Source organism: Mauremys mutica, chromosome 17, assembly GCF_020497125.1.
Source record: "Mauremys mutica isolate MM-2020 ecotype Southern chromosome 17, ASM2049712v1, whole genome shotgun sequence".
NCBI lineage: Eukaryota > Metazoa > Chordata > Testudines > Geoemydidae > Mauremys > Mauremys mutica.
In genome coordinates, this window is record NC_059088.1 from 6274125 (window position 1) to 6301192 (window position 27068).

Sequence of the window (27068 nt, forward strand, 5' to 3'; positions counted from 1 at the left end):
CCTCGCTTTAGCCTGTGGCCATGGAGGAGCCCGTGTGCCTGGTGGGGACCAGCACCGAGGGGGAACAGGACGGGTACAACCCGTGGAACAACCGCCATGGCCGCCATGGCCGCCATCGAGAATGTGGCGGCCCTCAGGGAGGCGCTGGCTCACTACGCGGCTGGGAGGGGAGGCTGCTGGCGGAGCTGGGCGAGCTCTCGGTGGTGCACGGGACATGCAAAGGGGACGCCCTGCATCACAGGTTCATCGATTCTCAGCCCACGAGGGACCCTGTGGTCAGCGGGTCCGACCTCCTGCACAGCACAGGGCGTAGGACGTCCCCGAAGTGATTCCTGTTTGAACGAGAGCAGATCTCATAGAGAAACACCCCACGTTCCCCTGCGAGTGACGGCGTCGGCCTTGCGGGCAGGCAGCTCCTCTCAACCCGGTCGCTTGCTTTCTCCCCCGGGGCTCTGGCGCAATGTCGGGAAGCCCCCACGAAAGTGCCGATTTTCCTTCCCTGAGAGGATGAGGCCGCAGAAAGGAGGGATCAGCCCCTGTGCTGCAGCTCTGCTCCCATCTCCCCACCCCTGACTCCGGCCCCTGCGACCTTCCGTCTTCATGGGGGGAACATTTTGCCCCGAGGTGGAATAAAGTGAGGCCTGCGCCCCTGAGAAAGGAGGGGGCTCATTAGCATATTGATTGGGTGAATAACCCAGCCCTTGGCCATCTCTGGTCCCAGGCGGAGGAGGCTCTGGAGCAGTTCCTGGCCAGTAAGAAGGCCGAGGGGGAGGCCGTGCTGAAGGCCGACAACGTGCTGACTGAGGCGGAGAAGCACGTGGCCGGTGAGACCCCACAAACAAGCCCCTGCCCCCTTTGCTTTGCAGCAGAACCAGTTTCCATCTGGCCTTTAAACTGCCCTTCGAGCCGTGGGTAGGTGGGTCCCATGCTGAGATGCTGGTGTCAGGGGCTGGCTCCCTAGTTATCCGCCCCGTCTCATGCCAACCGAGTCGGGGTGCGGGTTTGTGTGGTGCCCGGGGGCTGCTCCAGGCGGTTGGGGGAGGGGTTGTGCCTCTATTTCCCCGAATGTGCACCAGGGACTCTGTGCTGCTGAGCCGGGCACGGGCACTGCTGGGCCTGCCGAAAAATCTGCTTTTAGCTGAAAGCTCCACACACCTCCTGTGTGTGTGTGTGTGTGTGTGTGTGTGTCCCTGCCACCCCCTGCTGGAGGGGCTGAGCCCTGCTGTGTGAGTGTGTGTGTGTGTGTGTGTGTGTGTGTGTGTGTGTGTGTGTGTGTGGCCCTGCTGAGCCCTGCTCTGTGTGTGTGCACGTGTGCAAGGCCGCCATCTACCGGCACAATGAAATACCAGCATCCATTGTGGTGTTCGCAAGGTGTCGGTTCACTCCAGCCGCTGGCCTGCGGGGCGGCCGGGGGCGTCTCTGCCCCCTTCTGCCCTTGAGACACTGGGGCTGATTTTCAGACTCGACAGGCGCTGGGGGGGCTCAGCCCCGCCCCCCAAACCAGGCCAAGGGGGCAGGTTGCCAAAGGGATTTAGGCGCCCAGTGGGATGCTCCGCCCGGCCTGAGGCGGTTGGGGCCAAACGCCCATTGATCTCGCTGGCCGTGCCGGGCAGTTCGTACCGCGCTGCGTTCGCTCCCTAGACAGCACGCGTCAGCCGCACCCAGGGGCCGTCTCCACGGGGCCTGCGGCTGGGGGGGGGGGGGCAGACCCACGCCGGCTCCGAGGGAGCTGCACCAGCCCGCCTGACGCTGAGGGTCACTCTGACCCAGCACAAACCTGTAGCCTGTAGAGGGCGTCGCGGCTGAGGACAGCGGGGCTGAGCGGCTCCCTCAGCTTTGGAGACGTACGGCGGGAACAGCACCAAGGCGAAGGCTCTGCCCTGAACGGCCAGACCGGCCGTGTACCGTAAACGGTGTTAAAATGACAATCTGTGGCCTTAAATCCTCGGCGGGGGGGGGGTTCCTGGGCCTGCTGGCAGGTCGGGGGCCCTGTAAGGACGTGTGCGACCTGAGTCAGTCTGCGGAGAGCCAGCCCGGAGCAAGGTGGGGTGAGCTGGGCCTCGCGACCTTTGGGAGCAGCCTGCTTTGTCTCTCTCTGGTTTTGGTTCTTGTGTGTGATTGTTCTGGATTCTGAGTAATGAAGTCGTGTTAGGCTGCAGCCCTCCAGCAAGAGGATTTGGTGATGTTATCTACTGTCTCTGCCTGCGTGGCGTGAAATGTAACCTGAGCAGAGTTCATTTCTGATGGACTGGCCCGTGCTATTCATAGCGAATTATTACAATTCCCAGAGGAGAGGGCGTGGCGGGGTTGGAATTTGCTCTGTGGGTTGTTCCCAAGCCCCAGTGAAATCCATCTTTTCCCTCCTGTTTTCACTTTCCATGAGACAACTCTGCCGTGCAGCGGTAGCCGTGCCAGTCGCCGGACGTTAGAGACAAGGTGGGGGAGGGAATCGCTTTCACTGGCCCAGCTGCTGGCGGGAGAGAGCCGCCCCGAGCTCTCCTGGGGGGCTGGGACGTGGATTGCGAGCGTCCCAGCTCAATACACGGGGGGCAGATTGTTCCGCATGAGGAGTGAACACCCATTTCCAGGGAGCATTCCGGGTGACGGGGGCTGTGACACCCCTCCAGTCGCAGGGAGAACAGGGGGGCGGAAGCAGCTGGGCCGGGGGTTGTTAGTGGGTTATCGATTGTCTCTGACCTCTCAGGCCTCCTGCTCACGGGAAACCGGCACAACACATTCAAGAGGGGAGCCCGGGGGCCAAATCCCTAACGCTGCTGGACACTGAAACTCAGGGGCTGTGCAGAGACCTGGGCTGTGGCTGAGACCCATGTTAGCGGGTCGCGGCTCGGACGCGAAATGTTGTATCCACGCAGGGCTCTCCCTGCACAGCCCCCGAGCAGGGCCCGGCCTGCAGAGCTCACAGCCGGGCCCAGCGAGGGGCAGGTCCTGGCCCTGCACGGCCGCTCGCCGGCTCCCCTGGGTGCTGCACGGCCCCCGAGCAGGGCCCGGCCTGCAGAGCTCACAGCAGGGCCCAGCGAGGGGCGGGTCCTGGCCCTGCACGGCCGCTCGCCGGCTCCCCTGGGCGCCGCACGGCCCCCGAGCCGGGCCCGGCCTGCACAGCTCACAGCAGGGCCCAGCGAGGGGCAGGTCCTGGCCCTGCACGGCCGCTCGCCGGCTCCCCTGGGCGCCGCACGGCCCCCGAGCTGGGCCCGGCCTGCACAGCTCACAGCAGGGCCCAGCGAGGGGCAGGTCCTGGCCCTGCACGGCCGCTCGCCGGCTCCCCTGGGCTGCCCGGCCCCCGAGCCGGGCCCGGCCTGCAGAGCTCACAGCAGGGCCCAGCGAGGGGCAGGTCCTGGCCCTGCACGGCCGCTCGCCGGCTCCCCTGGGCTGCCCGGCCCCCGAGGGGTCTCACTCGTCCTTCAGCCTCCGCCACTGACCCTCCGGGCTCCGGCCCTCCTGCTTCACACCACACGCTCGGCCCGGCCTGTCGGAGCCAGGCCCCGGGAGAGGCTCTGATCTGGGGTCCCACTCCAGCGAGGGCGCCCGGCGGGGGAGCGGGGAAATGGGCTGTCTGCCCGTGAGCGGCTTCGGTAAAGCACTCAGGCAGCTGAGTTCGGTGTGCGGCGCCTCCTGCTGTCGTGTTGGGTGATAACAGGCCCGGTGAGGCTGGCGGATGGGAGAGGCCTGCCCAGCTGGGGGGTCAGAGCCCACAGCGGTTCCACGGCTCCCAGGCTGCACCCCGGGGTGACGGCCCATCACACCCGCCTTCGGTCATGGTGAGGCCCCTTTCCCCCGCGAGCCGCTTCTCATCTCCTGAGCCACGTCCCGAGCTCGGCACCCTCCCCAAAGCCTGTCCTGCTGGGTCTCATGATTTATGGGAGCCTGACTCGCGATGAAGGATACGATTCTGTCACAGGTGGAGGTCATAAATTCCGGGACTTTCTGGGACCTCCAGGACGTCTTTGGGGGCAGGGCTGGAGCAGCTGTCAGACCCGGAGCAGTGGCCACCAGAGCGGGTGTCTGGCAGCCAGCCCCAGAGCTGCCGGAGCAGCGGCCAGGGTTGGATCAGCCCCCACGGGCCTGGAGCAGTGGGGTGGCGGGAGCAGCGACAAGCCCTGGCAATGGTCTCGCTGTGTTTGCCCCCCCCCCCCAGCCCCCAGGGTATTTTTAGTAACAGTCGGGGACACTCCTCTCCGGCTAGATCTGAAAAGCCCCCGGCAGAAAGGCCCCGGGACGGGGTGGGCTGGACAAATTCAGACTGGAAACCAGGCGTCCGTTTGTACCAGGGAGGGGAATGAACCATGGGAAGAATGTCCTGAGAAGCGCGTTGGACGGTTCTTAAATCAAGCCGGGCTGGTCCCCCGACAGATCCACTCTCGGGTTAGTGTGGGGCAGGTCTCTGGCCGGTGGGACACAGGAGCTCAATCCAGGTGATCACCGTGGGCTCTTCTGGCCTTGTGGTCTATGATCTGTGACTGGGGGACACGGCGCCCCTGGCGTGGGGGGCAGAGAGCTGCTGGCAGGGGCGGGCGGGTGGCACCCGGGGAGCACGCGGGAGGGGACCGAGGGGATGAGCTGAGCTGGTACAAGCTACACAGGGAGTGACCAGGGAATTCACACCATTAATACGGGGAACTGCAGGCGCCAGTGAAAAGCCCCTGGCCAGTCGGGTTCAGGACCACAAGCCCTTGTCACACATCTCAGGACTAACCGAGATCCCAGCGCGGGCGCAGCCGTTACAGGCCCGGCTGGGAAAAGCCCCACGAGGGAGCCGGCGAAGGCAGACGGGTTCGGTGGATGTTCCTGCCCCGGATCGGAAGGACGTGGCCGAGGGATTCGGCTCTAGCAGCGGAACCCGGCTTTCTGTTAAATACCAGACGCTAAAGTCTCACATCTCGAAATCGGCAGGGCCGGGTAGGGAAGAGTAGCCGAAGAATTGGCCGAGGAGCTCCCTGCACCCGAGGTTGATGTGTAACAAACCTTGGCACACGCAGCAGGTCCCAGGGGATTTGAGAAGCTCTTTCCGCAGTATTAAAAGGGGTGGACGGGGTGACCCGGGAGCCCAGGGCAGTGAAACCCTGCGGGAAGGGGCTCAGCCCGCTGCGGGGTCTGGGTGGGGGAGGGTCGTGTTTAACCTGTGCTTTCCGGGCTGGTGCCGCGCCTGTTCCCCGCAGCTTTGTGTGAAACGCAGCCCGGGCCCAGTGCAGGAACGACGCTGATTTCCCGGCACCAGCTCCCGTCACACGGAGGGCGGCTGCTCTCCTGGCCGCTCCCAGTTTCTGTTTGACACAGAGCTGTTTGCACTGCCGGCCGGTCTCAGACTCATCGAGTTTAATGTCAGACGGGCCCAGCACGATCGTCTCGTCGGACCCCCAGCACCTCGCAGGGGCCAGAGCCTCCCCCACCCTCCCGGTAACAGACCCCGACCTCCGGCTGAGTCACCGCCGGCCCCAAATCGCGGGTCACAGACAGAGTGACAGAGACTCCACCGCGGACACGAGTTCAAACCTGCCAGTGACCCGGGCCCCAGTGCAGAGGAAGGTGACACCCCCACCCAGGTCTCTGCCAATCTGCCCCGGGGGCAGAATCCCGCCCCACCCGGGTCTGGCTTTAAGCGAACACTTAACATCACCGGCGATTTTCCGCTGCTCGTGGTTTTGCGACGGCTTGACAGGGAAGGCTGCACACCGCGCTCGCAAGAGCAAGGCAGCGGCGCTACAGGCAGCTGTTCGGGGGGGGGTGCCACGGGCTGCCCTCCTCCCCATGGAGCAGGAGCTGCTGCCGGGGGAAGGCCAAGCCATGGCCGGGGCCGCGGCCGGCTACGCCCCAGGCTGGAGTGGCAGGACGGGCCAGTGCGGCACCGACCGTGGGCCAGGAAGTTTTCCACGCACGAGGGGAGGCCCGGGACGCTTTGGCCACCTCGGAAGCTGGAACTTGCTAAGGGCGAGGAGCTGCCTGAGCCGTCAGCGGGAGAAGGAAGTTCAAGGCAGCAGCCGCCTGGGGCAGGCAGGGAACCAATCAGCGGCCCTGGGCCAGGCTGAACAAGGCCCCCACCCTCCAGCTCACCCCGTATATCGGTGCCACCTGCTTTTGCTTTTGCTTTTGCTTTTCACTCAAGCCCAGGGAGAGGCAGGAAGCCACAGTGCAGAGCGGCAACGCGTGGGACGGGTCCCTACGGCCGAGAGAAACACCGGGCAGCTAAAGAACGTAAGTGCTCGGCCTCCGGCTCGGCCCACCGCGCCCAGGGCATTGTCAGCACGACTTTACCCTGGCGAGGTCAGAGCGTGGGGGAATCGCCCCCCTACTGACAGAGCTGAGCCGTCTGGACGCGGCTCTAGCAGCAAACGTTCCAGGCTGTCCGGGTACAAGACCTCGTTGGCTGGGACAAGCCGCGTCCCCACCCGCAGGGTTTGCCAGCGCAGAGAAGGCTTTAGCCGCAGCACCGTGATTCATGGCTGAAGATCCTTTTCACGGCACGTGGGGGGCCGGACTGTCTGTCATCGTGCAGAGCGAGGCTGGTGGGACAGCAGCCAGAGGAGAGGCAGGGAAGGTCCTGGAGGAGAGTCAGGTCCATCCATGGCTATTAGCCAACATGGTCAGGGATACGAGCCCCTGCTTGGGGCCACCCTGGATTCTGACGGCCAGACGCCGGGAGGGGAAGACGGGGGTGGGTCTCTCCATATTGCCCTGTTCTGGGCACGTCCCCTGAAGCTCTGGCTTGGGCCACTGTCAGAAGACAGGACACTGGGTGAGATGGACCATTGGTCTGGCCCGGTCTGGCTGCTTTTATGTTCTTAACCTGAGCTGCCTGGGCCATGAGAGCCGGGGACATAACGGTGGAAGAGCCTGGTAGGTCGTATGGAGATTGGTCATGGGAAGGGTGGGACGAGCTGGACGGAAAAGGGAGGGGAGGAAAGGGACCCGGGTTTCATGTCAACTTGCTAGGAAGGGAACTGGGGCTAATGCTGGGGGTCGGGGGCTGGGAGTCAGGACTCCTGGGTTCCTTTTCCAGCTCTGGAGGGGGCTGGGATCTTGTGGTTGGAGCAGCGGGGGGGCTGGGAGCCCGGATTCCAGAGTTCTGTCCCCAGCTCAGTAACAAACCTTCAACAATTCCACTCCCGACGCCGGGGCCTTCGTTTCTCTCTGTGTTGGAGAGAAGCCCAAACCCACCGGGGGCTGGGAGGTGAATTGTTTGTGTGTGAAATTCTCTCTGCCCCTCAGACGAGACGAGCAAAGTGTCATGAGTGATAATGAAACTGGCTGAGGTAGAAACAGCAGAAATAATGTTCGAGATGGAATAACGGGGAGACTCTCGGTGTAACTCTGGGGTTTGTGATGCGGTAGGTCGTGGGGGGGGGGCCTCGCTGCAGGAAGCATCTTGAGAAGCGGAAAGTGGGTGTTTGCCACGGACAAGGGCAGAACTATGTCCCAGGAACGCTCGGCAGCAGGGACGCCGGGCAGGTGTCAATCGCTGGCCCACAGCGAACGCGCCGGGAGGCGGCGCTGCAAATCTCTATTGGGCATTAAAGCTGCTGGTGTCAGAGCCGAGCCAGTAATTGATTTGTCAGGTCAGGGGCTGAAAAGCACAAAACCGCCTCAGTTCGGGTCGACGCCAGATGCAAATGGAGAAACGAAAACTGATTCATTCGGGGTCAATTGAAATGTTTTATTTGGGCTCCGATTCTTTTATCTTCATTTTCTCCTGGTTTTTTTAAATCCTTTTGGTTCATTCTAAATTTCAAAGCAAAGTCAAAACGGTTCATTCGGGAAAGGTCAGAGGGAAACGGTTCGACTTTCAACCCAAAGATTTTCCCTCCGAACTGTTCTGCGCCTCGGGGGTTCAGCTGCAGACCCCGGCAGGACTTTCGGCTGGAGGTGCAGACCCCTTGGGGGCCGTGGAGCAGAGGCCGAGACCACGGCGCTAGTGATGGGCAGGGCTTCCTCCCGCCTCGGCGCAGGGCGCCGGCCTAGGTGACCTCTGGAGCGTGGGCGGTGAGGATGAGAGGCCAGGGAGACACTGCCTCCCCCGGCACGAAGGTTTTGCGTTTATTATGCCCCATGCAGGCACATCCCGCCTCCTTGGCGGCCCCGGAACCCGCATGGGGCACAGCATGGGGAGGGGGGGGGCGGCTGCGGCTGGCCCGGGGCTCCTCCGGGTGGGGTGGGGGCTCCAGTGCTTCAGAGGGAATGAACAGAACAGGGCCATTATCCAGTGATCCCGCCCCCGGTGTCCAGTCCCAGCTTCTGGCACTCAGAGGTTTAGGGACACCCAGAGCGTGAGGTTGCATCTCTGACTATCTTGGCTCATAGCCATTGATGGACCTTCCTCCAGGAACTTGGCTAATTCTTTTTTCAACCCCGTTATACTTTTGGCCTTCACAGCATCCCCCGGCAGGGAGTTCCACAGGTTGGCGGCGCTGGGTGAAGAAATGCTGCCTTCTGTTTGTTTTACATCTGCTGCCTGTTAATTTCATTGGGTGACCCCAGGTTTGTGTCATGTGAAGGGGGAAATAACACTTCCCTCGTCACTGTCTCCACACCAGTCACGATTGTGGAGCCCTCTGTCACGTGCCCCGGGTACAGGAAGGGGCACGAGCGTATAATTACCCCAGGAAATCCTGGGGAGCCGAGCCCACCTGCAGCCTGGACATAGCCTGTCCGAATACGCCAGGGAAGGTCTCTCCCAGCCTCTGTGTGTGCTGCTGGCGTCGCTGCCTGTTCATCACTAGATCCAATCTAAGCGACTTCGTCACCATATTCAACCCGCCCCAGCCCGGGCGAGCCCCTCATTCAGCACAGGGCCTTGGGTCAGTGCTTGACGATCGATGGTTGTGGGTGAATTACGAGTGATCGATGAGTCCTGGTCGGATCACCTGAAAGGGCATTTTTTAGCGACTAAATGATTGGCCTGTAACGATTGGCCCCAGTCCAGCTGTCGTGCCTGGGCGAGCAGCGCTGTGCACCGGAGCCGGCGCCTCAGTGTTATCTCTGCCGGCGTTACCGCCTCCCACACTCTCTCTGCCGCCCCCTCTCTGTAGCCCGTGGCCATGGAGGGGCCCGTGTGCCTGGTGGGGAACGGCGCCGACGGGCAGCTGGAGGTGACGGAGGAGGCGCTGGGGATCCTGGGCGGCGTGGCCCAGCCCGTGGTGGTGGTGGCCATCGTGGGGCTGTACCGCACCGGCAAGTCGTATCTCATGAACTCCTTGGCCGGGAAGCAGAGAGGTGAGAGGTTCCCCAGCCCCCTTCCCGTGGGCCCGGGGCTGGAGCCGGGAGCGAGGGGGCAGGTGCGGCCGGGCGCTGGGTCTCTACCCGTCTCCTCTCTCCCCAGGGTTCTCGCTGGGCTCCACGGTGCAGTCGCACACCAAGGGCATCTGGATGTGGTGCCTGCCCCACCCGCGCCGGGCCGGCCACACCCTGGTGCTGCTGGACACCGAGGGGCTGGGCGACGTGGAGAAGGTGAGGGGGGGCTGGGGGAAGGGGCCGATTCTGAGACCCCCAAGGCCAGAGGGACCCTGTGACCGTCTAGCCTGGCCCCCCTGGATAACGCTGGCTGGATTCCGGCCCCCCAGGAATACCTGGGAGGGATCGAGAGCATCGGCCGCCTTCATTTCCACACTGCCGGGGATGGAGAATCCATGGCTCATGCCGCACTTCACCTCCCAGCCACTGGCTCACGCCCCCCCTCCCCCCGCCTTCCCTCTGCTCGAGTGAGGAGCCCACGAGACTCTGCTCCCCGGGGCAGACGGGGACCAGGTCACTCCCGAGCAGGGTCGGCCCCTTTCCCAAGCGCTGGGCCGAGCCTGCACTGAGTCCCCCTGATTTAAGGTGCCGCGGCCGGTCCGACCCGTGAGCGGCTTTGGAAGGGCTCTTTCTATACGTCTGTAACGCAGAACTAAACTCGTGGTGTCTGCAAAGTACATAAGGGTTCAAAATGTTTAAGAAGCTTCATTTAAAATTGAATTAAAATGCAGAGCCCCCCGGCCCGCGGGCCAGGACCATGGCAGTGTAAGAGCCACTGAAAACCAGCTCGCGCGCCACCTTCGACACGTGCCATAGGGTGCCAATGCCGACCCCAGAGCCTGCCCTGGGCCCAGCTGAGCAGCAGGAGGCCTGGCCTCCTCGCTCTGGGTGGGCGTGGGGACGGCCGGCCCCAGAACTGGCCGTGGTGATGGCCGGGCCCAGTAGTGGTCGTGGGGATGGCTTGGCCCAGAACTGGGTGCGGGGGTGGCCGGCCCCAGAACTGGGCGTGGGGATGGCCGGCCCCAGAGCTGGGCGTGGGGGTGGCCGGCCCCAGAGCTGGGCGTGGGGGTGCCCAGGCCCCAGCAGCGGGCGTGGGGGTGGCCGGCCCCAGAACCGGGTGTGGGGGTGGCCGGCCCCAGAGCTGGGCGCGGGGGTGGCCGGCCCCAGAAGCGGGCGCGGGAGTGGCCGGGCCCAGAAGCGGGCGTGGGGGTGTTGCCGGCCCAAAAGGCCTGAGGCAGCAAACAGTGATTCGTTGCCCGGAGTGCCTCGCTCCAATTAGACACACCAGGGTGGAGAAGCAAAAAAAGTTTATTTGAGATCTCAAAGCGCGTGCTCGGAGACACAGTCAGGTCTCAGATCAAGCACACCCCAGAAAAGCAGCTCTCTGTCTTTATACATGATCTTAGCTAAGCATATCTATTACCCCCAATGCCCAGCTCCCGCCTTCGCCCCCCTCTTCTCCCTCCTTTTCAGTTCCCATACAGCAAATACATTATGAAGCAGCAATTACTCTAAACAGGTTAGATCATTCTTGGCAAAAAACATATTATCTCGTTAGTAACTTTTCTTGACCGGTCATTCTGTTTCACTCCCTTTAGCCAGGTGCAAGCAGGCTGTATAATTGCCTCCTGGTACTGATAACTAGTTGCCACACATTCCATTCTTTCCATCTAGCCTGTGGGGTTAATTAAAGTTTAAACATGGAAGCGGTTCAGACAAGCAGAGGCCTAATACAGGGAGCCTTCATTGGCACTGTCATTTTCCACCCCTCTGTCAACACTGGGTCATGCCTGGTGCCACCAACAATTCCCTCCTTTGAGAATACTCAACAAACCTTTGGCTGAGTGTTCTCATATACTGTGGACAAAACGTAATTGAGTTCTATGGAGCTGGGGCTGTCAATGAGAGGGTACATAGGGACCTTCGGGACACGGGGGGTACAAAGTTTACGGAGGAGCAGTTTAAAACAAGCAAGCAGGAGGAGGGTGACCAGGCATAGTATCACACCTGTGAGGAGGAGACGCACAAGGCCACTTCCCAGTCCTCCTAGGTTGGGCAACCAACTCCAAAGGGAATCAAAAATTGTGGGTTCCCTTTCCTGGGCCTTCCACTCCTCGAAAGCCTGTTCGGCTGACAGGATGTGTTTCCATAGCAAAGAGTAACATTGTGGCAAACCCTAGGCCTGGATCCATACTGGGCAAGTGATCCTAAGGCCTAACAATTACAATTCCCCAAATACCCACAAAATTACTACTACTAATAACAAGCAGATTAAAAACAAAAGGGACCAGGCCCACAGGTTAGGCTGGCCCTGTGAAAATAAACACAGCCAACGCTCAGAGTGTTCACGGGGAGTGCGCTGTAACTGTCCAAAGGGGTCACAGGGCATTCCCAGCAGGCCTTACTGTCGCCTGAATAACAGCTTAAGTCCCAGATCGTCGTTGGCAGTCTTCTCCGCAGGTTGGACGGTCCACCGTTCAGGAGCTGGCACTGCTTTCAGACGGGAGTAGTGGATCCAGTTCTTGTATCCCTCGACCTTTGCTGCTGTGTGGGTGATCAGCAGGACGGTGTGAGGTCCCTTCCACTTCTCTTGGAGAGGCTCGTCCTTCCAGGTACGAACGAGAACGGAGTCACCAGGCTGCAGGGAGTGGACAGGGGCATCCAGCGGGAGAGGCTGCAAATCTTTGGTATACCTGTGGAGAGAACAGAGAACAGCAGACAGAGAGCACATGTACTGAGATAAGAAACCGCAGCCTACCTCCCACTCCCCTAACAGAACCGGTGTACCATTCATAGGCCATGCCCTCCCAAACATAATCTCGAAGGGACTAAGCCCTAACCTGCCCTTTGGGAGAGCACGAACTCGGAGCAAAACAAGGGGTAAGGCATCAGGCCACCGAAGAGAAGCCTCTTGGCAGACCTTTGAGAGATGCCGCTTGAGTGTCTGATTAGTACGTTCCACTACTCCACTGGCCTGTGGTCGCCATGGAGTGTGGAGCTTCCAGGTGATTTGTAGAACATCCGAAATCCCCTGAATGACTTGCGATGTGAAGTGTGTTCCATTGTCAGATTCCATCCACTGGGGGAGTCCAAAGCGAGGAATGATCTCCTTGACAAACTTGAGAGCCACAGTTCTGGCAGTGTTGTTTCGGCATGGGAAGGCTTCAGGCCATCCGCTGAATCGATCCACCATGACAAGGAGGTACCTGAACCCTTGGGTTCGGGGGAATTCAGTGAAGTCTACTTGCCACACCAATCCTGGCCCTGGGGTAGGTTCCAGAGTGGCTGGTGGCACTGACACTCCTGGTCGAGGGTTGTTCTTTTGACAGACTAAACACTCAGCCTGTACCTGGGAAGCCAGGGGTCTTAATCCAGAGGTTAGAAAATACTTATTCATAAGCTGGGTGAGAGCCTCCCTTCCAGCGTGAGTGGTCTGATGTAGTTTCTGTAGTACTGGCCGTATTAGGCTTTTAGGTAGGAGGATTTTTCCTTCTGTGGAGTGGAGCCATCCCTCCTTTTCCTGGAGCCCAAGGGAGTCGGCCAGATTCCTTTCTTCACGAGAGTACTGAGGGGCTGGGAGCTCACCCACTGATGGGATGAGGGCATGCACATGGGCCTCCTCAGCTTCCAATGGTTCCAGGGTGGCAGCCCGCTTGGCTTCCCTGTCGGCCCTGGCGTTGCCCTTGGCTACGTCCTGGTCTTCTCGTTGATGAGCCTTGCAGTGCACCACTGCTACCTCTGAGGGGAGCTGCACCGCTTCCAGAAGCCGGAGAATCTGTGTCCCATGCTTGACCAGGGACCCCTGAGCTGTAAGCATTCCCCTTTGTTTCCACAGACCAGCGTGAGCATGCAATACCCCAAAAGCATATTTTGAGTCAGTAAAAATATTAACCCGTTTGTCTTTTGCCAGTTCAAGTGCACGGGTTAATGCTACAAGTTCAGCACGCTGGGCAGATGTTCCAGCAGGTAAACTTTCTGCTTCCACTGTATCGTAGAGGGTCACAACAGCATAGCCAGCCCTCCTTTGCCCATCTATGACAGCACTGCTCCCATCAGTATACCACTCACAGTCTGCATTTGAGAGCGGTTGATCTTTTAAATCTGGACGGCTGGAGTACTGGGCATCTATGATTTCTAAACAGTCATGTTCCTGCTCCTCTGTTTCTGGTAACATAGTGGCTGGGTTGAGGGAGGGGCAGGTCTGCAGGGTAACTTCAGGATTTTCTAGGAGTTTAGCCTGGTACCGAGCTACCCGAGCTTGCGTGAGCCAGAGACCACCCTTAGTGTCCAGCAGGGCTTGAACCATATGAGGGGTATACACCTGCACAGTCCCCCCCAAAGTCAGTTTCTCTGCTTCACCAAGCACTAGGGCAGTTGCCGCGACAGCTCGCAGGCAAGCTGGCCACCCCTTGGCAACTTGATCCAGTTGTTTAGAGAAATATGCCACAGGACGTTTCCAAGTGCCTAATAATTGAGTAAGCACCCCTAGAGCCACTCCCTTCCTTTCATGCACATACAGTTGAAACGGCTTAAAGAGGTCTGGAAGACCGAGTGCTGGAGCTTCCATTAGCTTTCTCTTTAACACTTTAAATGCCTTGTCAGCTTCTGAGGACCAGTGAAAGGGATCGTGATCCATTCCCTTAACACATTCATACAAGGGCTTAGCCCACAGTCCGAACTCTGGGATCCATATTCTGCAAAAGCCTGCCATGCCCAGAAAAGCCCTGAGCTGTTTACGATTGCTTGGGATAGGAATTTGACAGATGGCTTCCTTCCTCTCGTTTGAAAGCTGTCTCTCCCCCTGTCTTATGTGAAATCCTAAGTACTGTACTTCTGAGAGGGCAATTTGAGCCTTGCTCTGAGCTACCCGGTATCCTCTGAGTCCAACAAAGTTCAGGAGGCTCACAGTGGCGTGGAGGCAAGGGGTTAATCCCACCGCCCCAATTAACAGGTCGTCCACATACTGCAGGAGGAGAATCCCGTCCGGAGTATTCCACTCCTCCAGGTCTTTGGCCAGAGCCTGGCCGAACAGCGTGGGGGAGTTCTTAAATCCTTGGGCTAACACAGTCCAGCAAAACTGCCTTTTAACCCTTCGGTCGTCTTCCCACTCGAAGGAGAAAATCTCCTGAGATTGTGTGTCGACCGGAATTGTGAAGAAAGCATCTTTCAGGTCTAGGACTGAAAAGTGGGTGTGCTGCCCTCCTATAGATGCCAACAGTGTATATGGGTTTGGAACAAGGGGGTGCAGAGTCTTAACCCGTTCATTAACTGCCCTCAGGTCCTGGACCAGCCGATAGGTGCCATTGGGCTTTCGAACAGGCAGGATGGGGGTGTTCCAGGCTGACTGGCATTCTCGCAGTACCCCGTACTTCAGAAACTGATTTATAGTTTCCTGCAGCCCTTCTCTGGCCTCCCTCTTTATCGGATACTGCTTGATCCGCACCGGACTTTTTCCTGGCAGGAGCTGAACTTTAATGGGGGTGTGATGTACTGCCTTTCCTGGGACCCCCGATGCCCATACTAGAGGAAAAACCTGGTCCTCCCACTGGCTCCACTCTGGGGCTTGCATGGCTGAGGGCTCAACTGCAAGAGTCATTATCCAGGCATTCTCTGGGGGCAGGGTGAGGGTGATTTCATCTTGGGTGAAGTGCAGGGTGGCACCTAAGCGACAAAGCAGATCCCGTCCCAGTAGAGGCGTTGGGCAGTCGGGGAGGTAAACCAGCTTGTGGGAGAGAGTTCTGTCTCCCAAAGCACATTCTGCTGGGGCATACACTGGACATTTGATTCCTTTTCCTGTAGCGCCGACCACAGTGAGGGAATCTGCCACAGGCAGCTGGAGGGGTTGATTTACAGCGGTTCGAGCTGCTCCAGAGTCTACTAAAAAGTCTATTTCAGAATTTCCCACCCGCATTTTTACTCGGGGTTCCGGGGGCAGGATAGTCCGTCTCCCCTGACACCCCTAGTCTTGATTCTCTGCTGCCATCATAGGGGTATCTTCCCTCTCGGGGCACTCATTTTTCCAGTGTCCCTCCTTTCGGCATATGGCACACTGATTGCGACCCAAACGCCTTTCCTGTGAGCCAGGGCGCCCACGTCCACGACCTCTCATTCCCCGGCCCCTTCCACCACCTTCCTGAAACTTCCTCTTGTCACTGGCCTGTACTGCTGCAACCATCATCTTCACTTGCCTTTTTTCCTTCTCTTGCCTTAGCTATAACCTGATTCCTCTCCACTTCAGACAACAGGGTCCTCATAAGGATATTACAGTCATCCCAGTCAGGCTTGTGACTGGCAAAACATCCCTCAAAAACCGAAATAAACTTGCTGGGATTCGTGGAGAATTCCCCTGCCTGTGCCTTAAAGGCTGCTAAGTCCACTGGGTTAAAAGGCACATGTGAGTAAACTAGCATAGTAGTGACCCGGCGCCCCTCTGCTCCCGGGCGAGCCACCACAGTCTCAGTAATCAACGGATAAAATCCCACTGAAGGAGCAATCTCTGAAACCTGAGGCACCTGGTCTTTATACGGTGGGGGTGTAGGAGCCGAAGGGGACACCGACTCTGCCATTACAACCGGGGAGGGGTTCGGGGAACTAACAGTGACTGCCGAGCCTGTCGGAGTCAGATTACACTCTTGCAACAGATCTGACCTATCTCTCAACAACATAAACAACTGTGCATACATAAATTCATTCCACTTATTCATTCGCTGACAAAACAAAGCTAATTGAAGGATCGTGTTGTAATTAAGTGATCCCTCCGGTGGCCACCTTTCCTGGCCCTCTAGCTGATACTGAGGCCAGTTTACTGTACAGAATCTTTTCAGTTTACTTTTAGTCAATGGATCTTTTTCAAACACTTTCCAATTCATCAGAATGCATTCTAAGGGTGTACACCGTACCCTGCCTGTACTCTGTCCCTGCCCCATCCCTATGGGAAGACACTGGGCGTCCCCAGGTCTTAACAGGCAAACAAAAGGTTAACAGCACTGGACTGTTCCTACCTTATTCACGAGACCGGTTCCCCACCGTCGCCCGTAGCTGCTTCTCCACTATCTGAGCGCGTTGCACCGTAGTGCCCTCCGGGGTCGACCACACCGCGTCTCCGCCGAGGCCCCCGATGAAGTCACCGGTGCGCGCTAGGCATCGGTCGTCGCCGCAATCCGTCGACCTCCAGGAGGGGTCCGGGCAAGGCTAAATTTAGCCTCAAGCCCACCCAGGGACGCCAAAACTGTTGCCGGCCCAAAAGGCCTGAGGCAGCAAACAGTGATTCGTTGCCCGGAGTGCCTCGCTCCAATTAGACACACCAGGGTGGAGAAGCAAAAAAAGTTTATTTGAGATCTCAAAGCGCGTGCTCGGAGACACAGTCAGGTCTCAGATCAAGCACACCCCAGAAAAGCAGCTCTCTGTCTTTATACATGATCTTAGCTAAGCATATCTATTACCCCCAATGCCCAGCTCCCGCCTTCGCCCCCCTCTTCTCCCTCCTTTTCAGTTCCCATACAGCAAATACATTATGAAGCAGCAATTACTCTAAACAGGTTAGATCATTCTTGGCAAAAAACATATTATCTCGTTAGTAACTTTTCTTGACCGGTCATTCTGTTTCACTCCCTTTAGCCAGGTGCAAGCAGGCTGTATAATTGCCTCCTGGTACTGATAACTAGTTGCCACACATTCCATTCTTTCCATCTAGCCTGTGGGGTTAATTAAAGTTTAAACATGGAAGCGGTTCAGACAAGCAGAGGCCTAATACAGGGAGCCTTCATTGGCACTGTCATTTTCCACCCCTCTGTCAACACTGGGTCATGCCTGGTGCCACCAACAGGGGTGGCTGCCCCAGAAGTGGGCGTGGGGCCGGCCGGGGCCCAGAACTGGGCGTGGGGGTGGCCGGGCCCAGAACCGGGCGTGGGGGTGGCCGGCCCCAGAACCGGGCGTGGGGGTGGCCGGCCCCAGCAGTGGACGTGGGGGTGGCCGGCCCCAGAACCGGGCGTGGGGGTGGCCGGCCCCAGAAGCGGGCGTGGGGGTGGCCGGCCCCAGAAGCGGGCGTGGGGGTGGCCGGGCCCAGAAGCGGGCGTGGGGGTGGCCAGGCCCCAGAACTGGGCGTGGGGGTGACCGGCCCCAGAACCGGGCGTGGGGGTGGCCGGCCCCAGACCGGGCACACGTCCAGCGTGTCGCCTTCAGGCCAGGCCAGAGGGGAGGTCCCCTCCCTGCTCCCACTGGAGACCCCCGTTGGGGATCAGGCCGGCGCTAGCAGGGGCGGCTGGTGCGCTCGGCCCCGGAGCAGCCCCCGCTCGCCCTGTGCTGGGCACCCGGCTCGTGCTTCAGCTCCAACCCCCCTCGCTGCCCAGGGCAACACCAAGAACGACGTGTGGATCTTCGCGCTGGCCGTGCTGCTCAGCAGCACCCTGGTCTACAACAGCAAAGGGACCATCGACCAGTACGCCATGGAGCAGCTGCAGTATCCTCGCCGGGGGGTGGCCATGGGGGACGTGGGGCTGGGGGCTATGGGGGGTGGCCCCTGGGGGATGGGGGGCTGGGGGTGCTGGGGAATGGTCCCTGGGGGATGTGGGGCTGGGGAATCTGGGAGTGGTCCCTGGGGGATGTGGGGCTGGGGGTGCTGAGGGGTGGTCCCTGGGGGACGTGGGGCTGGGGGTGCTGAGGGGTGGCCCCTGGGGGACGTGGGGCAGGGGTGCAGGGGGGTAGCCCCTGGGGGACGTGGGGCTGGGGGTGCTGGGGGGTGGCCCCTGGGGGATGTGGATTAGAGGCTCCTGGGGGGTAGCCCCTGGGGGACGTGGGGCTGGGGGTGCTGGGGGTGGCCCCTGGGGGATGTGGGGCTGGGGGTGCTGAGGGGTGGCCCCTGGGGGACGTGGGGCTGGGGTGCTGGGGGGTGGCCCCTGGGGGATGTCGGGTTGGGGGTGCTGGGGGGTGGCCCCTGGGGGATGTGAGGCCAGGGCTCCTGGGGAATGGTCCCTGGGGGGGCCTAGCGCTGGGGCTCCTGGGGGGTGGCCCCTGGGGGACGTGGGGCTGGGGGTGCTGAGGGGTGGCCCCTGGGGGACGTGGGGCTGGGGTGCTGGGGGGTGGCCCCTGGGGGACGTCGGGCTGGGGGTGCTGAGGGGTGGCCCCTGGGGGACGTGGGGCTGGGGTGCTGGGGGGTGGCCCCTGGGGGATGTGGGGCCGGAGCTCCTGGGGAATGGTCCCTGGGGGGGCCTAGCGCTGGGGCTCCTGGGGGTGGCCCGTGGGGATTTGGGGCTGGGCTCCCCCCATTCAGTCCCACGCCGGCTGGTAGCCCCCAGGCCTGGCCCCAGTTTGAGGCCTCAGCCCCCGGCCCAGCTTCGTGGCGGAGCTGACGGAGCACATCAAGGTGAAGGCGCAGGGAGGGGACGACACGGAGGAGGACACCGAGTTCGTCCGCTTCTTCCCCAGCTTCGTCTGGGCCGTGCGGGATTTCACGCTGGAGCTGAGGATCGAGGGGCAGCTGGTGGCGGAGGACGAGTATCTGGAGCACGCGCTGGCCCTGAGGAAAGGTGAGCTGGGGTCAGCTGTGTGCAGGAGGGGCCCATCACCCCTGGTATCCTGCCTCCTCCCCGCCCCCGAGATCGGGCCCATGGGCCCATCTACCCCGGCGTCCCGCCCCTGCCACTGAGGCCCAGGCCCAGTCGTGGCCCAGGAGCCCAGTGCTGCACAAACAGAGCAAAGATACAGGCCCTGCCCCCATGAGCCGACGGTGTAAGAGACGTGCGGCCCAGACAGACAGACAGACGGGGGGGACACGGGGACTATAGCTCTGGCCGGGCCCACGCGGGACAGTGTTATCTGCGAGCTCTGCAGCCGCGGCCGGGTACCGCGCAGGTGTCTTCGAACAGGGGGGAGGAACGGGTTAAACCAGGCCAGGGAACGGGAGGAAGTGTCCAGACCCCTTGGCTAGAACCCCCGTCCCCACTCCTCTTACTGGCACAGGGCTCCGGCATTTGAGCCCCTGGCTTAGCGAGGTTCTCTCAGCCTAGGGCGACCCCCTCTTTTGGGGGAGGGTAAGGACAGTTCTGCTCCCTTTATTCACACAACACTGGTAACATTTCCCCACCCTGCAGTCACTACCAAAGGGATTTGTGACCCAGCACCGCTGCTGGGCTGGATACCTAGGCAGGGCAGGTGTGTTCATGGAAATACAGATTGCTCCTGACGTCTCTCCCGCTCCCCGCTAGCTGTCAGGGGACAATTCATTCAGGCCCTGCTTACGAGGTGTAGTCACAGCCGACCGTCTGGGTTTGGTGAACCCTGCGGATTAAGGCGCCATGTTGCAGGGTCCGGTTGGGTTTGTTGACTTGGGAAGAAAATAAATAATGAAAAATCCAAAAATCTGGATCTTTTTTCTTTTGGTTTTAAACAACTTTTGGGTCCAAAATCTCCATTTGACTTTATTCAGTGTCCCGACTCCAGACGTGTTTAAAAATGGCCTTAATCAAAACACCAGGTTTCCTTCAGCTCCAAAGTCGGGTTTTCTCAGCTTTTCAGTTTTCCAAAACTTTTCGTTTTCCACCTGACATCAGCCAAATTTTTCTGTGATGTTTGGAAGCTGCCAACGACCCAAAACTCCATTATTAGCCCAGTGCTGGGTGTAGCCTCCTGCTTCTCCTTGGCTCTCCAGGCATCAACAAGAAGGTGATGGACTACAACCTGCCGCGGCAGTGCATCCGCAATTTCTTCCCCACCCGCAAGTGCTTCGTGTTTGTCCAGCCGGCGTCACGGCAGGAGATGGGCCAGCTGGATTCGCTGCCCACCAGCGCCCTGGACCCGCAGTTCCTGGAGCAGACCCGCCGGTTCTGTGACTACGTCTTCCAGTGCTCCAACGTCAAGACGGTCAAAGGAGGGATTCCGGTCAACGGGCGAAGTACGTCAGCCCCGCGGCTGCTCGGGGGAGACGCAGGCCGATGGCTTTGCCGGGTGCTCTTGCACCTGGCCTCGTAGCAGGGGTGGAAGCGGGGGGTCATCCTGCATTCAGGGATCCTGGGTGCCGCCCAGCTTCAGATTTGCATGGACGACGCACACCTGCCTTGGCAATATGTGGGTAAAACGGCTCCAGCCCGGTCCCAGCTCTGGAGAAAGGCCCCAGGGGGCCCTGCTGGCATTACCCACCGGCAGACAGGTGTGACAGGTGCCCCCACTGGGCCAACCCACCAGGGAGAGGAGCTCGTCCCGGACCCGGCTCCGGAGCCCTGGCTCTGCTCAGAGGACGCTCGCTCCGAGCCTCTGACAGTTCGAATCCCAGACGAGCCCCATTGGACCGGGGTCTGCAGAGCTAAAAGCAGGAGCTCTGTGTCTGCGACCGGAATAACCCCTATCCCCTGGGGTCGGCGCAAAGGAGAATCTGGGACACACTCCCCAGCGGAGTCCCCGGGGTGCCAGGTGCTGTACAAATGTACAGTCCCCTCCCTCCAGCTCTTAACCCTCCCCCTTCCCTCGCCCAGGGTTCGGCGCCTTAGTGCAGAGCTACGTGAGCACCATCCGCAGCGGGCAGGTGCCCTGCCTGGACAACGCGGTGACCGCCATGGCCGCCATCGAGAACGAGGCGGCCCTCAGGGAGGCGCTGGCTCACTACGCGGCCGGGATGGGGGGGCTGCGGCTGCCGGCGGAGCTGGGCGAGCTCTCGGCGGCGCACGGGACGTGCGAGGCGGACGCCCTGCGGCTCTTCATGCAGCGCTCCTTCAAGGACGAGGAGCAGGGCTTCCAGAAGCAGCTGGTGGTAGGTGGGGGCGTCCCGGGCCGGGCCCAGCAGCAAGGAGAGCGTTGCTGGGGTGGATCTGCACTGCGGGGAGCCCCTGGGCACCAGTGGTGGGTCAGGGCCCCTTTGTGCCAGGCACTGTACGGAAACTCGACCGAAACCTGGTCCCTGCTCCGGGGACCGACCAATCCCCCGGTGACCTGATTGCTCAATGAATCTGTGACCCTCCTAACCCCCGATTGGCCAGTGGATCATTAGCCTCTGTTCCCCCGAGTGGCCAGTGACCCTTTGACCCGCTGATCCCCCGAGTGGCCCGTGACCCTTTGACCCGCTGATCCCCCGAGTGGCCCGTGAGCCTTCGGCTCTCCCGTTCCCCGCGTGGCCAGTGACCCACAGTCGGGCGCAGGCGTCAGCCAGGGGAGGCAGGAGGGCGGCGCAATCCAGCCCCAGCCGTTGCTCTGCGACGGGGTTTCTCCCTTTCCGTGCCCAGGCCGGGATCACGGAGCGATACGCAAACGTCCTAGCAGAAAACGAGGCCGTTTCGGAGCAGACCTGCCGCGTCCTGCTGGAGGAGCTCTCGGCCGCCATGCAGCAGAAACTCAGCGCCGGGATTTACTCCCAGCCCGGCGGGTACCAGGCCTACGACAGGGACCAGAACCAGGTGGTGGAGAATTACCGGGCCAGGCCCAAGAAAGGGGTCAAGGTGAGTGTCTGAAATTAGCCCCCCCCCGGCTCGGCCTGGCAGCTCCAGGAGCCAGCGCAGCTCCGGGAGGAGGAGCCGGATTCCGCTCCGGCTTGTCCCTCGCCCGCAGGGCTGGTGCCTAAACCCCAGCGGCCGAGTCAGGCTTCCCCGCTTGGCTGAGGACAAAGCAGAGGGGCCACGGCAGGGAAAGGCCGTGGGGTAACCGGGGTCTGACCGTGACCTGCAGAGTCACTGTGGCCCCTGGCGATGCCCCAGCTGGACCCTGATCCCATGTGGGGAGTTTGTGGAGCTGGAAAAGTCCCACAAAGGCCCTCGGTCATGGAGCTGCTTTTCCGAGCAGGATGGTGCTGTGGGCGAATCCCCCCCAGGATCCCGTCCTGCTCTGCCTGGGCCCAGTCCGGATCTTTCCGTTGACTGGGCTTCAGATCAGGCCCTGTATGAACAGCAACGCGGCCCAGGGTGAAATGACGCCACGTGCTTCATAGGTTCATCGATTCTCAGCCCACGAGGGACCCTGTGGTCAGCGGGTCCGACCTCCTGCACAGCACAGGGCGTAGGACGTCCCCGAAGTGATTCCTGTTTGAACGAGAGCAGATCTCACAGAGAAACACCCCACGTTCCCCAGCGGGTGACAGCGGCGGCCTTGCGGGCAGGCAGCTCCTCTCGACCCGGTCGCTTGCTTTCTCCCCCGGGCTCTGGCGCAATGTCGGGAAGCCCCCACCAAAGTGCCGATTTTCCTCCCCTGAGAGGATGATGCCGCAGAGAGGCAGGATCAGCCCCTGTGCTGCAGCTCAGCTCCCATCTCCCCACCCCTGACTCCGGCCCCTGCGATCCTCCGGCTTCATGGGGGAACATTTTGCCCCGAGGTGGAATAAAGTCCCCTGGGAGGCACACGCCCCTGAGAAAGGAGGGGGCTCATTAGCATATTGATTGGAGCTCATGAATAACCCAGCCCTTGGCCCTCTCTGGTCCCAGGCGGAGGAGGCTCTGGAGCAGTTCCTGGCCAGTAAGAAGGCCGAGGCGGAGGCCGTGCTGAAGGCCGACAACCTGCTGACTGAGGCGGAGAAGCACGTGGCCGGTGAGACCCCACAAACAAGCCCCTGCCCCCTTTGCTTTGCAGCAGAACCAGTTTCCATCGCTGCAGCGTGTCTGTGCAGCGCCTGGCGCCGTGGGGCCCTGGGCCGGGACTGGGGCTCGTGGGTGCTATGGCCATGCAGGCTGCAAATAATCCCAGGGTCACACGCTGCAGAGCGTCTGTCGGCCAAACTCATTGCACCCGCCAGGAGCTCCCTGCATCCCCCCCCTGCAGCAAACTCCCTGGGTGCCCCCTGCCCCTCCTCCCATGCAGGTGCTCTGAATGCCCCCCACTCCCCCTTTCCCCAGGGCTCTGTGGGGCCCCATCCAAACTGCCCTTCGAGCCGTGGGTAGGTGGGTCCCATGCTGAGATGCTGGTGTCGGGCTGGCTCCCTAGTTATCCGCCCCTGTCTCATGCCAACCGAGTCGGGGGTGCGGGTTTGCGTGGTGTCCGGGGGCTGCTCCAGGTGGTTGGGGGAGGGGTTGTGCCTCTATTTCCCCCTTTCTTTCCCCCCCAAAGAGGAGAAGCAGAAGGCTGAGATGCTGGAGCAGCAGTGGAAGACAGCGGAGGAGAAGCAGTTGCAGGCAGAGCAGCTGCTGAAGGACCAGGAGCGCAGCCACCAGGAGAACGTGAAGCAGCTGGAGGCCAAGGTGGCGGAGGAGCTGGCCAGTGCCCGGCAGGAGGCGGAGCGGGCGCTGCAGAGCAAGCTGAAGGAGCAGGAGGCCATGATGCAGAAGGGCTTTGCGGAGAAAGCCAGGCTGATGGAGGACGAGATCTCGGGCCTCCGGCGGGAGATCAGCTCCGCCAACAGGACTGAATCTCGGTCAGGCCTTTTGGGCACCATCAGGGAGGGGCTGAGAGCTGTCGCCAACGTGTCAAGTTATCTGACATCCAGGCACCAGCGGAGGAAGGGGACAAGTAACCCGAGTAAAACCCCGACACCAAAGTAGCCGGGCCCCTGTGGGGTCCGTCCCCCGCCCGGCGGCAAGTCCCACAAACGCTGCTTCTCTGCACAATCGAAAGCTTCTGCTGACTAATTCCTGTGACCTGCCACATCCCACAGCGACTAACACAGGGCCCGGAGCTGTCTGCAAAAAGTAAATCACAGGGCGCCTGGGTTCTGTCCCCAGCTCTGGGAGGGGAGCAGGGTCTAGTGGTCAGAGCGGGTGGGCTGGGAGCCAGGACGCCTGGGTTCTGTCCCCATCTCCTGCAGTGTAATTCTGTGAACCTTTGTGCCAATCACATCACTGTTCCATGCCTCAGTTTCCCCTCTGTGAAATGGGGACCTTCCCTCTGGGTGTGGAGAACAAAGGGTTGTTTGTCTGTTAGGCGTAGGCGGCAGGTTCGTATAATTTTTGGTGGGGCCCAAAATGGTGGTCCCCCCCCCCCGCTCTCACACTGTAAGCTGATATAAAATGAAGCTACAATGCGTCAGCACCACAAGATTACAAGGGTCAATTAAAAGTGGAAAGTCAGAAGCAGCACTTGCCTATTAATACCTAATATACGGTATTAAATTTTGTTGCACCTGTTGTGACAAAGTGGGAATGTTCTTAATGTTTTCTCTGAATACTGTGTGGGTGCCTCAGTTTCCCCTGCAAGATGCCAACTGACGGTGTTGGGGACAAAGAGATCAGGTGGCCTCCTTGTCCGGAAGAGACACAGAGGCCAGATGAGGGAGTGTCAGTTTGGAGCTGGCTGGGGAAATGGGGAGAGGCCCAGAACTTGGGTCTGAGCTCCCCACCCCCCAAGATGGACCTGACTGAGGGGTCCTGTTTTCTGTACTTACAAGCTCTGTTTTAGACTGTATCCCTGTCATCTAATAAACCTTCTGTTTTACTGTCTGGCTGAGAGTCACGTCTGACTGCGGAGTTGGGGTGCAGGGACCTCTGGTTGCCCCAGGACCTGCCTGGGCAGACTCGCTGCGGAAAGTGCACAGGGTGGAAGGGCTGAATGCTCCCAGGTCAGACCCAGGAAGATGTAAGCTTCTTGCCCTGGAGACAGTATGCTCAGAGAGGAGGCTCCCGCAGAGTCCTGACTGGCTTTGTATGGAGTTGTTCCAAAGCATCCCAGCATCCCCTTCCACCCCATGCGCTTCCCGGAAGTCTGCACAGGCACTGACACTCCCTCCTCTGGCCTTTGTCTCTTTTCCAAGCATTAGGAGGCCACCTGATCTCTTTGTTCTCCAACACCTTCAGTTGGCACCTTGCAGGAGAGTGGCCCAGGCCATCAGTTGCCTGGAGACAGGGTGTCAGCCATTCTCTGTGCAGACGGCATCACACTGGCCCTCTAGGGCTTTACAACAATCACACCCCCTTATCCCACCATCTAGAGCCTTAAGAAATGCATTGGGGAAACTGAGGCACACAGACAGTATTCAGAGAAAACACCTGTATATGACCAGTTACATACTTTGAAGGGTGTAAAATAATCAAATATTGTGCTAAATACAATGATACCCCAAACTGATTATGCCCCTGATTATGCCCCTGATTATGAATTTAAGTTGCATGTTTTTCCCCTCAGGTGAGGGTTCTGGGGTGGGGCTGGGGATGAGGGGTTCACAGTGCAGGAGCGTGCTCGGTGCTGGGGGTGCAGGCTTTGGGGTGAGGCAGGGCTGAGGATGAGGAACTTGGGGTGAAGACAGGCTGCCCCAGGGCTAGGGCCAGAGAGGACTCCCCATCACCACCGCTGGCAGCAGCAAGCTCCAGGGGAGGGACCCCTCCTGCCCCCCCACGGCACACACACTCTGCACATGCTCCTAGGGCCCCTCTCAGGTCCAGAAAGCTCACTCCCCTCCCCTATGATGGGTACTGGGGGGGGGCACAGGTGGCCTTCCATGTTGCTGCCCCTCACCATAACTTCACTGTGGATGGGTGATGGGGCTGACCCTTGCCCAGCATGGGGCAGAAGTGGGGTAGGCAGGGTGGTGGCTGGCTATGGGGTGGGGGAGCAGGGTGTCATAAAATTCACCCAAGCCCCAGCTGCTCAGGTCTAGGAAGCCTCCCTCTCCCATCCCTCCTGTGGGTGGGTTGGTGGGTGCTGGGGAAGGGGGCATTGCCTTCACATGTGGCTTCCTGCCTCCCCTGTGCAGCCTGCTGTGCCTCACTGGGGGGCTGGGACTGGGGCTGGGGCAGGGGGGGAATCATAGGGTCAAACACTCAAACATCATAAAAAATCATAGGGTCAAACACTCACGGAAGCCCCAACAGCTGCTAAGGTGAGTGATGTCTGTCTCCTGGCCCGTTTGTGTCTCCTCCAGGTAGGGGCAGGAGAGGGGAGGCCCCCTCCACTCCCCTCCCCCTCCTGAGTGCTTCAGCAGCAGTTAGCACATTCCTCTTATGTTAATGTTGCAGCCCTTAGGCTACGGCAGCAGCAGCAAAGGAGAGAGAGACGCGCTGTGCGCTCTCTTTACATTTAGGCAGGGAAGCTCTCGGGGAGGGGGAAAAACCTAGCTCCAAATATTGGTGGAGCAGAGCCCCTGATTATGAATATTCCTGGGGCTTTAGCTCCAAGAGCCCATATAAGTTGGCGCCCATGCTGTTAGGTGCTGAGCGGCTGGTGCTCTCTACATGCACAGTGGTAACACGGGGATCTCCAGCGACCGGCTCCGAGTTCCCTGCATGTCCCTACGGCCGTGTAAATGCAGCTCCACTCCCAGGGCTCCCCCCCCCCACCCCCCGCCGGTGCTGTAACGGGGCTGCCGGGTGTCTAGGGCGAGGCAGCTGTGGGGATGTCTCCTTTCCCCGGCTCAGCATGCTGAGAGCTGGGTCATTATCCCCCTGTCCTCCCGCATTCGAACAGCCTGTGTGTCAGCAAGACAGGCAGGGCCTCTGCGGGGTGTCAGACGGCAGGACGCCCACTCCGGAGCGGGGGCGGGGCGGAGTCTGGGCATTTAACTGGAACTGCTTTGGCCAGAGCTCCCCGAATGTGCACCAGGGCCTCTGTGCTGCAGAGCCGGGCGCGGGCACTGCCGGGCCTGCCGGAAAGTCTGCTTGTAGCTGAAAGCTCCGCACACCTCGTGTGTGTGTGTGTGTGTGTGTGTGTGTGTGTGTGTGTGTGTCCCTGCCGCCCCCTGCTGGGGGGGCTGAGCCCTGCTCTGTGTGTGTGTGTGTGTCCCTGCCGCCCCCTGCTGGGGGGGCTGAGCCCTGCTCTGTGTGTGTGTGTGTGTGTGTGTCCCTGCCGCCCCCTGCTGGGGGGGGGCTGAGCCTTGCTGTGCGGGGGGAGGCACTCAGGCAGCTGAGTTCGGTGTGCGGCGCCTCCTGCTGTCGTGTTGGGTGATAACGGGTCCGGTGAGGCTGGCGGATGGGAGAGGCCTGCCCAGCTGGGGG

At 60.5% G+C, this 27068-nt stretch overlaps 1 protein-coding gene across 1 annotated transcript; it reads left to right on the forward strand.

The window, feature by feature from the left end:
- Positions 1-6089: 6089 nt before the first annotated feature.
- LOC123351601 (guanylate-binding protein 1-like) lies at positions 6090-24172 on the forward strand. Its single transcript, XM_044991065.1, has 10 exons — positions 6090-6207; positions 9039-9222; positions 9329-9456; positions 17589-17698; positions 18571-18764; positions 19886-20128; positions 20706-20980; positions 21450-21662; positions 22638-22740; positions 23257-24172. The coding sequence occupies exons 2-10, from the start codon at positions 9048-9050 to the stop codon at positions 23685-23687; spliced, it is 1872 nt and encodes a 623-aa protein (XP_044847000.1). The 5' UTR covers positions 6090-6207; positions 9039-9047; the 3' UTR covers positions 23688-24172.
- The last annotated feature ends 2896 nt before the right edge of the window (positions 24173-27068 follow it).